The sequence below is a fragment of the Triticum urartu genome, chromosome 6A (genome assembly GCF_056163025.1).
Source record: "Triticum urartu cultivar PI428250 chromosome 6A, HENAU_Tu73, whole genome shotgun sequence".
Lineage (NCBI taxonomy): Eukaryota > Viridiplantae > Streptophyta > Magnoliopsida > Poales > Poaceae > Triticum > Triticum urartu.
In genome coordinates this window covers 277,674,066-277,689,300 of record NC_141878.1, presented here as the reverse complement: position 1 = coordinate 277,689,300, position 15,235 = coordinate 277,674,066, and the positions used below count along the sequence as shown (strand labels likewise).

General features: G+C 44.4%; 2 protein-coding genes across 2 annotated transcripts in view; both read right to left on the bottom strand.

Annotated features, from left to right (window-relative positions):
• The window catches only part of LOC147964999 (uncharacterized), a 98,665-nt gene extending 95,401 nt beyond the window's left edge, over positions 1–3,264 (bottom strand). The window contains exon 1 of the mRNA XM_087530241.1: positions 3,127–3,264. Coding sequence (XP_087386367.1) covers positions 3,127–3,264 — 138 coding nt within the window. The remainder of the gene's footprint in view (positions 1–3,126) is intronic.
• A 12-nt stretch (positions 3,265–3,276) lies between these two features.
• LOC147964998 (uncharacterized) lies at positions 3,277–14,022 on the bottom strand. Its single transcript, XM_087530240.1, has 3 exons — positions 12,903–14,022; positions 3,486–3,646; positions 3,277–3,396 (listed from the first exon to the last, which is right to left on the bottom strand). The coding sequence occupies exons 1-3, from the start codon at positions 14,020–14,022 to the stop codon at positions 3,277–3,279; spliced, it is 1,401 nt and encodes a 466-aa protein (XP_087386366.1).
• Positions 14,023–15,235: the final 1,213 nt, after the last annotated feature.

Here is a 15,235-nt window from a genome sequence, read left to right as displayed (position 1 = left end):
AATAAACGCTCAACGACGGTACTGTGCTGGTCCTAGGCTAGACCGTGCTAGAGACGCGAGCCTAGAACACTAACAAAATCACGGCGCTGCACGTAAATCAGGGAAAAGCACACTCTGGAACTTTTTTTTTTTGCTTTTTTTTTGCGCTCCTCTTTTTTTTTTGCGCTCCTCTTTTTTTTTTTGCGCTCCTCTTTTTTTTTTTGCGAAAAATTACTATAATGGCGAGTGTCTCAAAACTCTTCCCTCGTCAAACTAATAGGATGGGCACGAAATTTTTTTTTTCACTTTTTTTTTCGGAAATCAGGGCAGCGACGACGAAAAAGTGCGACAAAAAATCACTATGATGGCACGTGGCTCAAAAGACTCAGAAAAGCCTAAAAATAGGATAGGGAAAAAATATTTTTGCCCGTGAAATTTTTCTTTTTTTTTTCCGAGACCTACGCAGGCAAGGAAACACGAATCGGAATTGAGATTGATCTCAAGAACAAACCTAATATGAGAAGAACTCGGATTGGTGGTGGATATATGGTGGATTCAGAGCGGTGGCGGATAAGCAAAAGTGGTAGATGGGCGATGATGATGGTGCGGCGGTGGCGTGACAACTTGTGACCAGAACTCGAAACTCTAAAAGACTAGACTCTAAGACCAGCAACTTGACACGACGATGCAACCGCAAATTCAACAAAGCAAAAACCCTAAAAAGATTATGCAAAGGCTCAGATTGGTTCGGATATGATGAACTAACACTAATTTTTTTTTTGTGTGGCTTTTTCGTGGACTGTAGGTATGAAGAACAGACTCGATCTAATCTACGAAAAACTGTAAAATCTCACCGAGCAACCTGGAAATCTGATACCACTTGATAGAGGCAAAGGTGTCCCGATGTTTCGATGAGATGGTGGCTATCGTTTTCTGTGGGAGTCGACCTTGACGATCCGACTACGATCGTGCGAGACATCGCGCCTTAGCAATCGCTAAACCAACTTCCGAGGGGTTATTGACCACGCCGGAGCATGATCAACCTGACCACGAGGGCCTGTTTCCTGCGAGCAAACGAAGAACAAGCAAGAAACTGAGATTGCAATCTGGATATTGCGAATATAAGATGAAAGCTTTATTGATCAAGGTGGGGTTCTGTGACGTCTTGGTCTGGTCGTTGGACACAAACGAAGTACGTGAAGTTGCAGCTATGGCGAACTTTTAATCTAAACAAAACCCAAAGTCTAAACGACGCCCTAAGGGCTGTATATATGGAGGAAGAGAGGGGAATTTCGTGGCCCTTGAGGGTGGGGTCCGAAACCAACCCTAACTCTTGTTTCCCCACACATACGGACTCTAAAAATAGCCTATACTTAAGTATTTCGAAATTACATGGGCCTGGCCCATTAATAAGGTGACGCAGCACCTAGAATAGCCTCTGGACGAAATTTATGAAGTGGCATCTTGTATATTTCGTCCCATGCTTCATGCACTCATTATGGTGGCTTCAGAGTCCTGGAATCATCACTTGTAACTCCGTTCTTGTTCCCCTTGCGCATGCCATCATCTCCATGCTTGAACTTGCTCCAAGGTTCATCTTTCTTGTCCAAGCTAGGCCCTTCATTTGTAAGCAAAACAAATGTATCCAATTTAGGCAGCATCATAATCTCATGAACATTAGAATCATTACCAAGAAACGAAAGTACCTGGTAATTTAATTGGCGTGCGCGAGCTCTAGTAATTGGTCCAGTATATGTAACAGTAGGGGCTGTGGGTGTAACAATGGTATTGATGTCCTCATCACTTGAGAGAAGCCACTAGTGAAACCTATGGCCCCCGGGTCTCTTTCTTATTATATTGCATCTCTTTTATTTACATAGCATCTCATTTACTATTTTGCAATCTTTACTTTCCAATCTATACAACAAAAATACCAAAAAAATATTTACTTTACTAGCTTTATCAGATCTCACTTTTGCGAGTGACCATGATGGGATTGACAACCCCTTTATCGCATTGGTTGTAAGGTTCTTGATTGTTTGTGCAGGTACTAGGTTACTTGTGCGTAGTCTCCTACTGGATTGATACCTTGGTTCTCAAAACTAAGGGAAATATTTACGCTACTTTGTTGCATCACCCTTTCCTCTTCAAGGGAAAACCAACGCATGCTCAAAAGGTAGCAGTATACATCCTTAAATGTACATACCCCACAATACCTGGGGGCTTCTTTTCACAAGAATCTTATTATTATTATTATTATTATTATTATTATTATTATTATTATTATTATTATTATTATTATTATTCGAGCATCAAGCTCGCCGTATATATGTGTCATATGTTCATATATGTCTTTTCTTCGGCATTATATGCACCTTTATGACTTAAGTTTTTGCCAATCTAGGTTGCCTGGCTCCTGTGCTTATGCCCTACGTTCCCGCTTGTTCGGCTAGGGCATAAAGGGAGCACCTCTGCAATTGTTACAACCTGGTTATCGGGACATGTACCTCAGACGGGTGAAGTCGAGAGCTAGCATCCTTAAGGGAATGATTAGTCGGTGAACTAAAGACGAACTGCCCTCATGGCAATACAAAACCCCAGACTATAAAAGAGTACTGTGATTTTTTAGCATCACAGCTTCGGTATGCACAAAAAAAATACTGCATACCAGCCCAGGGAAAGGAACCCTTAACGGAACTATTCTCTCTGGAAGATGTTTCTTACAATCAAATGTAATATAACATAACTCCCCGGATACAACTTGTCTGTTCAAGCAACAATGACAGGACTGTCTGGTTTCCGAACATACCTTGGTATTTACCTACGATATACTATTTCAAAACACTCCAAACATACGGTTTTCGGAGGTCGAAGCAAAAAGTCTGCCATGACAATCGTTTTACAAATTCGGCTGGAGACAAGTCTCTCGATAAAAGTACATTGCTACTTGGACTCAAAAACTTCTTCTTCTAGACCATCTAACAGGTTGTCTAGTCTACAATCTTGTTGGGAAAACTTGGCGGCCTCCTTCACTTGATCGTATACCAGGCTAACCGAGACTTCTTGTCCATCGGATCCTCGAGGTCTAACCCACGCCATATGATTTGGATCAAGTCCGGTGTAACGTGCTTTTACCATGGCCCATACCTCCCGATCACCTTCTCGGCATGCTGATATCTTCCATAGCCCAAAACTGCGCCGAGCTCCCTTGAGTAAATTAACGAGCTCCTCCATACTTCCTGGAGGAGAGTCGGATGGCCGTAAAGCCTTTGCAATGCTTGTCATAGCCTTCCGCGCTCACTCATGCACCTTGGACAACTCTTGTAGCAGGTCTCCTTGAAATCCGGACACCTCTTCTTTGGGCTGCCCAGACAACACACATACAGAAATAAACCTGTTAGGATTCGCATCAGCAAACTGTATGTCAGTAAGGTAAAAGGCATACTGAATATGCCGCCTCTAAATTTTCTGTTCTCCTTTAGGGCGTCTGCCAGTTGGGCTCGCACATCTTTTAGTTCTTCACCGAGCTGGGTGTTGGCATCCTGCAGCTTGTTCTTTTCGTCCCTAGTCCGCGTCAGTACTGGTTGACCAGCGGCCTCTTTCCTTTCGGCATGTTCTTCGTTCGCCTGCGCGGCCTTTAGTTTCTCTTCAAGCTGATCCGATGATCCTGCCATTGTCAAATATAAAGAGTGTTTATTTGCATAAGCACGACTTCCACATGATTATATTTTCCGGATAGTAGGAGACATTACCAGTCGGTGCCTCCTTGGACTTCTCTAGTTCGGCGGTAACAATAGTTAGCAGGGTCCGACACTATTCCAGCTCCCAAGATAGCATGTTGTTCTTCTCCGTGAGTATCCGATTATACATCAATCCTTAAAATCAGTTGCTTCAACTGTTTTCAAGTCTCGGGGGCTACTGGTATAGGACTATTAAATCGACACAAAATGATCTTACCCGCATATCCTTTGAAAGCTGGTAAGTGGCTCCAGCAAGCCCATCCTGTGAAGCTCAAATATAGGCATCCACCGAGCTGAAGGCATTGAATGCCACCTCAGTAAAATTGGGATCCCGCATAGCTGCCCTCCGGCGCCGATGGTTCATAGCACTCCCCACTTCAGAGTTGGTAACGGACACATTATCCGAATCACCGGAGAGAGAACAATCCGGCATTGCACCCGTATCGACTCTAGCCCTAGAGGCAGGGTCCGGGGTCGGATTGGCGGACATATGTCCAGTGGGGTCTCCGGATATAGTCCGGTGGATGCTCTTCCTGAAATATAACGCAGCAGAAAATGTCACAGTTCGTATGCTTACCGCAGGGCGTATTGAAAACCATACCTTTTTGAAGGTGGGGATTTGGAAGTATCACCGTCCGCCTTTCTTTTCGATGACCCGCCTTGTGTCGGCGACCCCTTCTTAAAGGATGATCCCGAGGCGGCGTGGCGAGATGAGCGCCACCCCTTTGGAGCACGAGACAAAGCAGTGGGTGAGGCATAATGGGAAAGCTCTTTTGGAGGAGAGGCTCCCTGTACACTTACATGGGAAGATAGAAGAAGGCCGGGGTGATTGGCTTTGATGGCCACTTATGTGCTATCGTAACTCGCCTGATAAAAGAACCAGGCGAATCCTCCTCAAATCCGGGATCCAGGTCCCGATTATGGTCCTCCGGCTGTGGAGCAGGGTTGTAGATCCCCGCGGTAACCTTCCTCCATTCCTAGTAAAAATGGGCGGGTTAAGTTTGACTAATTGCAACTCAGGAAGAAAATTGAGAGAGGTGTTGGATTGAAAGCTTACCCAGCTAGGGGGCTGTACATGGAAAAGCCATCCCGGCACTTGAGGCGAGTGAATTCTTGTTTCTCCCCTTAATAAAGATCAGCCAACATGGCGGCCAAGGCGGCAAAGTTATCTGGACCCTTGCGCCTGTAGCGGGATGTATCATCCTCCCTGTTGTAGTTCCACATGGGGAGTCCGCTGGATTGGAGCGGTTGGACACCGTGCGTTATGGAAATCACCATGACTTCAATTATGGACAGTCCGGACTGGGCGAGTACTTTTATCTTCTCTATTCGTTTCTTAACTTCCGCACTGTCTTCCTCCTCGAGGCTCTGAGGGCGCCAGCTGTGGTGTTTCTTTAGCGGGCCATGGGAAAATTCAAGTAGGCCGTGTCGGATTGGATCCGAGAGGACGACGTCTTCAATATAAAACCACTCCAAGGGCCACTCCTCAGATGCCTTCTTAGGAGTGCCTGACAGATATCCTGTCCTGGCTATGTGCCATACTTCGGCACCGCCCACCTCGAATATGGATCCCTTTTGGGTGCGAGGGACGAGGCAGAAAAGCTTCCTCCATAGCTCGAAATGGGCCTCGCAGCCCAGGAATAGCTCGCAAAGAGCAATGTAGCCCGCGATGTGCAGGATGGAGCCTGGTGTGAGATTGTGCAGTTGGAAGCCGTGGTACTACAGGATACCCCAGAGGAAAGATGGATTGGGAATCCAATGCCTCTCAAAAGAAAAGACACGAAGCACACTTGCTCCCCTTCTGAAGGATTTGGGAAATTTTCTGCTAGGGCCTCGCCAGTAAAGGATGTTAATCCTGCCCGAACGGGAACTAGATCCGCAGGGGGAGATAGCCCTACACCTGGAGTTTGGTCAGCTGGGCATGGGATACAGAGCAGCTCTCCCAATCGCCTTTCTGAGGGCCGTGGGGCAGGAGGAAGAACTAGGAGCGCTGACCATGGTTCCGTGGTTCCTCGAGGCAAGTTCGAAGGATTTTCACCTAGCGTGGAATGGCATCTGAGATTTGATCTCCTTAAATAGACACCTTCCGTACGCTGTCGAGGGGTTATCTATAAAAATGCTTGGGCCCTTTGTATTCGTTTGCCACGTGGAATTTGAGGCGGCGGAAGCACAAAAGCTCAAGGGTTTGACATTTAATGAAAACCGAGCTATTCGAAGAATTCACCTTACCAAGACCGAAGACGTAAGGGCCAAATATAGCCCCTCAGTTCAGATGCTTTGAAGTATTCGGTGGAGGAACCCGCCTTGCAATGCTAAAGACAATTTGCATGCCGAATACGTCGTCATTGAAGACCGGTTCGGGGGCTAATAAGGGAGTCCTGGATTAAGGGGTCCTCTAGCGTCTGGGTTATGTGACATGGGCCGGAGATGGGTCATGAAGATACAAGATGGAAGGCTTTTCCCCATGTCTGGATGGGACTCTCCTTGGTGTGGAAGGCAAGCTTGGCGTACCAATATGAAGATTCCCTTTTCTGTAAACCAACTCTGTACAACCCTAGCTCCCTCCGGCGTCTACATAAACCAGAGGGTTTAGTCCATAGAGGCAATCATAACCATATAGGCTAGACAATTAAGGTTTAGCTGTTAAGATCTTGAGGTAGATCAACTCTTGTAACCCCTATACTCATCAAAGTCAATCAAGCAGGAAGTAGGGTATTACCTCCATTAAGAGGGCCCGAACCTGGGTAAACATTGTGTCCCCTGCCTCCTGTTACCATCGATCCTTAGACGCACAATTCGACACCCCCTACCCGAGATCTGCCGGTTTTGACACCGACAACGAGCCACATTGATCACGGATTTGGAGCCCCTACATCTTGTTTTCTAGCTTGATTTTGTTGTGTTCTTCCCCAATTTTGAAAATCCCCACCAATAATAGCCCCAATCTTTTGTGATTTGTTGTTGTGATGAAGTTTTGTTGGATTTGATCCATGGATTTGCTTGGCCACGAGTGGATCTAGCTTTCTCCCATCATCACCATCATTTCCATCCACAAAATCGCTCGAATTTGACCAAATTTTCCACCCCACCTTGACAACCCGAGTTCATCACGTGCCCGAAATCGTCCAGGCACCGGACGTTCGACCGTCTCCAGACGTCCAACATGTATCATTTGTCCGACCATCATCGGACGCCCAACGATCCTTCACGAAACTGACAAATTTCATTTCAGCCACCAGCACCGTTCCACATCCACTTCCGCATACGCACTCCAAAACCACAACTCGTTTCCCGCCCCACCATTGCTTACTCATTTCGCACTCCGACACAATTTTGACACATTTGGTTTTGAGATTTGAGTTGCGGTTCATCATTTCCTAGGGTACTTCGGTTAACTAGGAACAGTTCGACATCATCATCACCGCTGGTCATCTTCGCCAAGGACTCGACATCAACCACTTCACCATTTTGACACCGTTCACCATAAGCAACAATGGTAACCTCCATATCATCTTGGTATTGTGATACAGCATCATTGTACATTCTTGCCATTGCATTGATAACCCCATAGCCCATTTTGTGTACCTTGCCTATCGAGACTAGGCATTGAGTATTGTCGGCAACGTTACTTGTGCACATTAGTGATCATAGTTTCCCATTCCATACATACCATATCATCGTGGTGAATATCTTGGTATCATCTATTGTGTCACAAGGTTGTCATCGCATACACATTAACTATCTTGGCTCGTGAAGTTCTGCATGAGAAAATAGCTCAAAAGAGAAAGAGCCAACCAAGATTTTAAGCAAAAAGGAAAGATACGCAAAGAGCTTTTAAGCAAGAACCATAGCATCATACGCCATTAAGATTGTCATACTCGATCATCTTGGATCATATCATCAAAATACCATACATATAGCATACTTGGGATAGAAGTCGTTGCATTTTTGCTTAGTAGGTTGTGCACAAGTTTCGTATATGCCTATTGTGCAATCGTGCTAGCGTCTCTCTAGTGTTGTGCAACAAGAGCATTTTCGTGGATTCCACATTTTGGCTCATTCCTTGGTTACATGACCCCACTTATCTATTTGTGTGTGTGTTTCCGTGAACCATATCTTGCTATTGGTCTACTTGTTGCATTTGCAAATTTGTGAATCTTTTCCAACATTATTGAGGCTCACTAACAATTGCATCCAATTTTGTGCCACCATACTAACCGAGCTCTACCATAAGCTTTTATTTGTGCAGGTGTGAGAACCGACAAGAATTGGTACCAATTGTGCTATTTCCTTGTTACACATTTGAGTAGTCATTGATGCATCTTCAACATCGGTCAAGGTACATTTGGTATAAGTTCTTCTCTTTCTCCCACTCACATATTTGCTTGGAATGATGGATAGGCCAAGTACTTCTACCAACCGACTCTTCATCGAGCAAGACGATGACATGACTTACTACATCACCAAGAACCACCTCTTCGGTGCACAACGAGCTTTGTAGTAAGAACAACATGCAATGAGCGACCACATCGACCATCTCGCCACTGACTTGCGACTCTCTGAGCAACGTATAAGAGACTACTTCGACAACAAACTCAACGAACAAAATCAAGAGGGTAATGAGAGAATGGACGAGATTCGTGCCTTGTTGGTCAACCATTCTTCTATCTTTTCGTCCTACTCAAGACGGAGCCGCTTGAGTCGACAATCCGACAACACCATCTCCGGCTCGAGTACCCCGACATCAAACACTCTTTGACGAGCTGCGTGCCAAGACCGTTGAGCTAACCGCAATCCTCTACACGGAACTGATGCTCAAGTGCCACTTCGAGCGCAAGAGCATCGACATCGTCAAAACCAAGCTACCCTTGCACAAGCACAAGATCGGCAACATCTATGCCACCAAGAGGAAGAACGAGCACGCCAACTAATGTAGGGTAGAACCCTAATCGGTCGATCTTTCACAAAAGGAGTGGATCCCGCGAAGAACATGAAGAGGCAAATGAGGGAAAACACGAAGGAAACACGAGAGAAACACTAAACCAACAAGAAATAGTCACACGTGTACTAGATCCTTGAGTACATAAGAGAACACACGATCCACGGACAACTAAGGACGATACAAAGGTAGCCGGTCTTCTCCGTGAGGAGGTCTTGATGTTCTTCTCCGCAAGGAGGTCTTGAATCCAAAGGGATCTTCTCCGAAGAGGGGCCGTGGTCTCTCTCGTGGAGTAGATCCAATGTGGATAAGCAATGCTCTATCTCTAAATATGAGCTAAACCAATGCTAACCTAGCTAGAAGGAATAGGAGGTCTATTTATAACCTTAGTGCAAAATGGCGAAGTGGGGGGATACATGGACTGCAGCCCAACACATGGCAGCGCACAGGCGTCGGACGTCCGAGAGTCACCGGTCGTCCGGAGGCTCGCGAGGGTCCGGACGTCCGGTGCCTGTCGGACGTCCGTAGATTTGGATCGGGTGTGCTTCAGTCGGACGTCCGGTCGGGGTCGGTCTTCCGGAGCCTGGAGGTCGTCGGTCGTGCGTAGCGCTTCGGAAGTCCGTAGTTTTGGCTCGGGTGTGGCAGTGTCGGTCGTCCGGAGCCTGGGGACTTTGAGTTGTTCTTCTTGTACCGTGAACTTGGCATCCTCACCGTCTTGTCCGATGAATGTAGTTGGTCTGTGGCCTTCCTCCAAGAACCTGATCACACATAGGGTTTCCGCTTGAGGTAGTAGCCAATTCTCATGCATGGAAAGTGGTAGTTCGGAGAGGAGTGAGTTCACCTTATCTTCGATAGCCTTCGCTCGGGCTATTGTCATTGGTCCAAGTGGTATCATAGGAGATGTAGGTGAGTCCATGGGGATGACCTTGGGATGCTCCGCATCATCTCCTGATAGAGGCAAAGGTGTCCCGTCTTTCGATGAGATAATGGCTATCGTTTTAGAGGAATTCAACTTTGACGATCCGACTACGAACGTGCGAGGACGTCGCGCCTTAGCAATCGCTAAACCAACTCCGAGGGGTTATTGACCACGCCGGAGCATGATCAACCTGACCACGAGGGCCTGTTTCCTGCGAGCAAACGATGAACAAGCAAGAAACTGAGATTGCAATCTGGATATTGCGAATATAAGATGAAAGCTTTATTGATCAAGGTGGGGTTCTGTGACGTCTTGGTCTGGTCGTTGGACACAAACGAAGTACGCGAAGTTGCAGCTATGGCGAACTTTTAATCTAAACAAAACCCCCAAAGTCTAAACGATGCCCGAAGGGCTGTATATATGGAGGGGAGAGGGGGAATTTTGTGGCCCTTGGTGGAGGGGTCCGAAACCAACCCTAACTCTTGTTTCCCCACACATACGAACTCTAAAAACAGCCTATACTTAAGTACTTCGAAAATACATGGGCCTGGCCCAATAATAAGGTGATGCAGCACCTAGAATAGCCTCTGGGCGAAATTTATGAAGTGGCATCTTGTATATTTCGTCCAATGCTTCATGCACTCATTATGGTGGCTTTAGAGTCCTGGAATCATCACTTGTAACTCCGTTCTTGTTCCCCTTGCGCATGCCATCATCTCCATGCTTGAACTTGCTCCAAGGTTCATCTTTCTTGTCCAAGCTAGGCCCTTCATTTGTAAGCAAAACAAATGTATCCAATTTAGGCAGCATCATATTCTCATGAACATTAGAATCATTACCAAGAAACAAAAGTATCAATTGGCCTGCGCGAGCTCTAGTAATTGGTCCAGTATGTATAGCAGCAGGGGCTGTGGGTGTAACAATGGTATTGATGTCCTCATCGTCCTCCCCTTCTTGAAATGAAGTCATCCTCGATGAAAGTTCATCATCCTCACCCAAATAAGGCTTCAAATCTGCAATGTTAAAAGTGGGACTAACCCCAAAATCTGCAGGCAGCTCAAGTTTATATGCATTATCATTTATTTTCTCTAACACCTTAAAAGGACCATCAACACGTGGCATTAGCTTTGATTTGCACAAATTAGGAAATCTATCCTTACGCAAATGTAACAAAACAAGACCTCCAGGTGCAAACACAACATGTTTTCTACCCTTATCTCCAGCAATTTTATATTTAGCATTCATACGCTCAATGTTTTCCTTAGTTAACTCATGCATTTTTAAAATCAATTCAGCATGTTCTTTGGCATCAAAATTAACCTTCTCCAAAGATGGAAGAGGCAACAAATCAATAGGTCCACGAGGTAGGAAACCATACACAATTTCAAAAGGGCACATCTTAGTAGTAGAATGCAATGAACGATTATAAGCAAATTCAATATGAGGCAAGCATTCTTCCCACATTTTCTTATTATTCTTCAAAACAGCCCTAAGCATAGTAGACAATGTTCTATTGACTACTTCAGTTTGTCCATCAGTTTGGGGGTGACAAGTACTACTAAAAAGCAGTTTAGTCCGCAAGTTAGCATATAAACATCTCCAAAAGTGGCTAAGAAATTTAGTATCACGATCTGAAACAATAGTATTTGGCACACCATGCAAGCGAATAATTTCACGAAAGAACAAATCAGCAACATTAACAGCATCATCGCTTTTATGACATGGTATAAAATGTGCCATTTTCGAGAACCTATCCACGACAACAAATATGCTATCCCTCCCCTTCTTTGTTTGAGGTAAACCTAAAACAAAGTCCATAGTATATCCTCCCAAGGAACACTAGGTACAGGCAAAGGCATATATAAACCATGAGGATTGAGTCATGACTTAGCTTTTTGACATGTAGTGCAGCGAGCAAAATAACGCTCAACATCCCGTCTCATCTTTGGCCAAAAGAAATGTGTAGCAAGTATATCCTCCGTCTTCTTGACGCCAAAGTGTCCCATTAATCCTCCTCCATGCGCCTCCTGCAAAAACAAAAGAGGAACGGAGCTAGCTGGAATGCATAACTTGTTAGCACGAAACACAAATCCATCATTAAGAACGAACTTGTTCCAAGTTCTCCCTTCCTTACTATTCTGCAATACATCTTTAAATTCAGCATCATTAACATATTGATCTTTGATGGTCTCCAAACCAAATATTTTAAAGTCAAGTTGTGAAAGCATAGTATAACGACGAGACAATGCATCAGCAGTAACATTTTCTTTACCCTTCTTGTGTTTAATGACATAAGGGAAAGTCTCAATGAATTCAACCCATTTAGCATGTCTACGGTTCAGTTTTTCTTGACGTTTAATGTGTTTCAAAGAATCATGATTAGAATGTATAACAAATTCCTTGGGCCATAAATAATGTTGCCATGTTTTTAAGGTCCGAACAAGAGCATATAATTCTTTATCATAAGTAGAATAGTTCAGACTAGGCCCACTCAATTTTTTAGAAAAGTATGCAACAGGTTTGCCATCTTGTAATAACACACCTCCTAATCCAATTCCACTAGCATCATATTCAAGCTCAAAAGTCTTATTAAAATCAGGAAGTTGGAGTAAAGGAGCATGTGTCAACTTATCTTTCAATACCGTGAAGGCTTCTTCCTGTGCGGTACCCCAAACAAAAGGCACATCCTTCTTTGTAAGCTCATTGAGAGGTGCAGCAATGGTGCTGAAATCTCTCACAAAACGCCTATAGAAACCAACAAGGCCAAGGAAACTCCTCACTCGTGTGACCGTTTTGGGCTGCGGCCAACTCTCAATAGCTTCAATCTTGGCTTTATCAACATCAATTCCCTGTGGAGTAACAACATAGCCAAGAAAAGATACTCGGTCGGTGCAAAAGGTGCACTTTCCAAGGTTACCAAACAAACATGCATCACGTAGAGCAATAAAAACAACACGTAAATGTTCCAAATGTTCCTCCAAAGATTTGCTATAAATTAATATGTCATCAAAGTAAACTACCACAAATCGTCCAATGAAAGCACGTAAAACTTCGTTCATTAATCTCATGAAAGTACTAGGTGCATTAGTTAACCCAAAAGGCATAACTAACCAGTCATATAATCCAAACTTAGTTTTAAATGCTGTTTTCCATTCATCTCCCAATTTCATACGAATTTGATGGTATCCACTACACAAATCAACTTTGGAGAATATTGTAGAGCCACTCAATTCATCAAGCATATCATCTAGCCTAGGAATAGGATGACGATAATGAATAGTAATATTATTAATGCCTCTACAATCAACGCACATACACGACGTACCATCCTTTTTCGGCACTAAAATGATAGGAACAGCACAAGGACTAAGGGATTCGCGTATATAACCTTTGTCGAGCAGTTCTTGTACTTGACGCATAATCTCCTTCGTCTCCTCTGGATTGGTACGGTATGGTGCACGGTTGGGTAATGATGCACCGAGAATTAAGTCAATTTGATGCTCAATCCCTCGAATAGGTGGTAATCCCGGTGGCACGTCTTCTGTAAAGACGTCAGTGAAATCCTGCAAAATGTTAGTGACAGTAGGAGGCAAAGAGGAACGCACGTCCTCGAAAGAAAATAATGCCACTTTGCACACAAAAGCATAGCAAACAGATTTGCTAAAATCTAGCTCATCAATATCAGATTTTGTGGCAAGTAAACATGCACTTTTCAATTTAATTTCAGAAGCAACACTAGATGGTTTATTATTAGGTTTCATTTGTTGCTCAAATTCTTTTGCCACAATCTGATTTTCACTCTTATTTTTCTCCTGTTTTGCTTTATTAGCTCTATTAATATCATCTTTCAAAATGGATTCAGGAGTCATAGGAAGCAAAGTAATATTTTTATCTTTATGAACAAGAGTATACTGATTGTTTCTACCATGGTGTACAGAACTTTTACCAAATTGCCATGGTCTACCACGTAATAAGGAACATGCTTGCATAGGTACCACATCACAATCAACATAATCAGCATATGTAGAGATACTAAAATGCACACGAACAGTACATGTGACCTTAACCTTGCCGCTGTTATTGAACCATTGGATGTAGTAAGGATGTGGATGTGGTCTTGTGGTGAGAGATAGCTTCTCCACCATCTCCATGCTAGTCAAGTTGTTGCAGCTCCCTCCATCTATGATGACGCGAACAGAACGTTCCTTCACAACTCCCTTTGTATGGAACAAATTATGCCTCTGATTTTGCTCAGCTTGTGTAACCTGCACACTCAAAACACGTTGAGCAACTAAACATTCATACATGTCAGCATCTTCAGCAGCCATGTATTGCGTCTCATGATCAGAATCGTCTCCACTGTGTTCTTCATGTGTAATAAGAGCCAACATCTCCTCATCATAGTCACTAGCGGACTCATACCCACCATCCTCAGTAGCAATCATCACGCGCTGAGATTGGCGTTCTCTCGCAAAATGTCCTCTTCCCTTACAATGATGACAAATAATATCACTTGTGTGCCCTGTTGATGCCATGGAAGAAGAAGAGCTCTGCGGAGGCCCGACAGGTGTGCTCTTGGCAGATAGTGGTGGTTGTGCCTGCTTTCTTGTATCACGGCTGGAGGTGGCACCTGATGGAGGTGCTGGTGGAGTGGAAGTGGAGGATGCACGTGGTGTCCATGATGAAGATCGACCGGCATAAAAGTTAGTTCGCGCCAATGCCTGTCGATCCTGCACTTCAAGTTCAGCTTTACAAGCAAGATGGAATAAACGAGTGATATTAGTATACTACTTATACTCTAGAATGGTCTGAATATCTCTATTTAATCCACCCATCAAACGTGCAAGCATAGCTTCATTCTCCTCAACAATACCACATCTAATCATGCCAGTTTGTAATTCCTGATAATATTCTTCTACAGAATTTTTTCCTTGTCTTAAACGCTACAATTTTTGAAGTAATTCACGTTGATAATATGGTGGAACCCAACGAGTACGCATAGCAGTTTTCAAAGCAGCCCAAGTAGCTGGAATAGGATATAATCTACAATGTTCAGACCACCAAACACATGCAAAACTAGTGAATGCACAAACAGCAGCAGGAACACGTCTCTCCTCGGGATATTGTAAACATGTAAATCGTTGTTCAGTTTCTAACTCCCAAGTAAAATATATATCAGGAGCATATCTACCCTCAAATGGTGGAATATTCAATTTTAGTTTAGGGAGATGGTCATGATCTCGTACCTGAGGGTGAGCCCTACCATTGCCATTATTTGCATGTGGACGACCTGGTGGTTGATGTGCTGGTGGTGGCACGTAGTTCTGATTTTGACCAACCTCATCCTCGTAATCTCCCACAAAATCATCCTCCTCCGCATCAGCAGCAGGAGCCACAGAAGTATCAACAGCAGCACCAACAGTTTGGCCAGGTGCAAGAGGGAGACGGCTCGCTCGGCGGAGGGCTTTTTCGCGATGTGTAGGTAGTCGTCGTTGTTGTTGTTGTAGAGGTGTGTTAGGTGCAGCCGGTGGTGGTGGTGGAAGACGCGCGAGCAATTCATTAAACCTGTTATCAAGCTTTGTTTCGAACGTCTTCTCCATGCCATCTATCTTCTCCATGGCCTCTTCAAATCTGTTTAGCACATCTTGCAACTGTCCA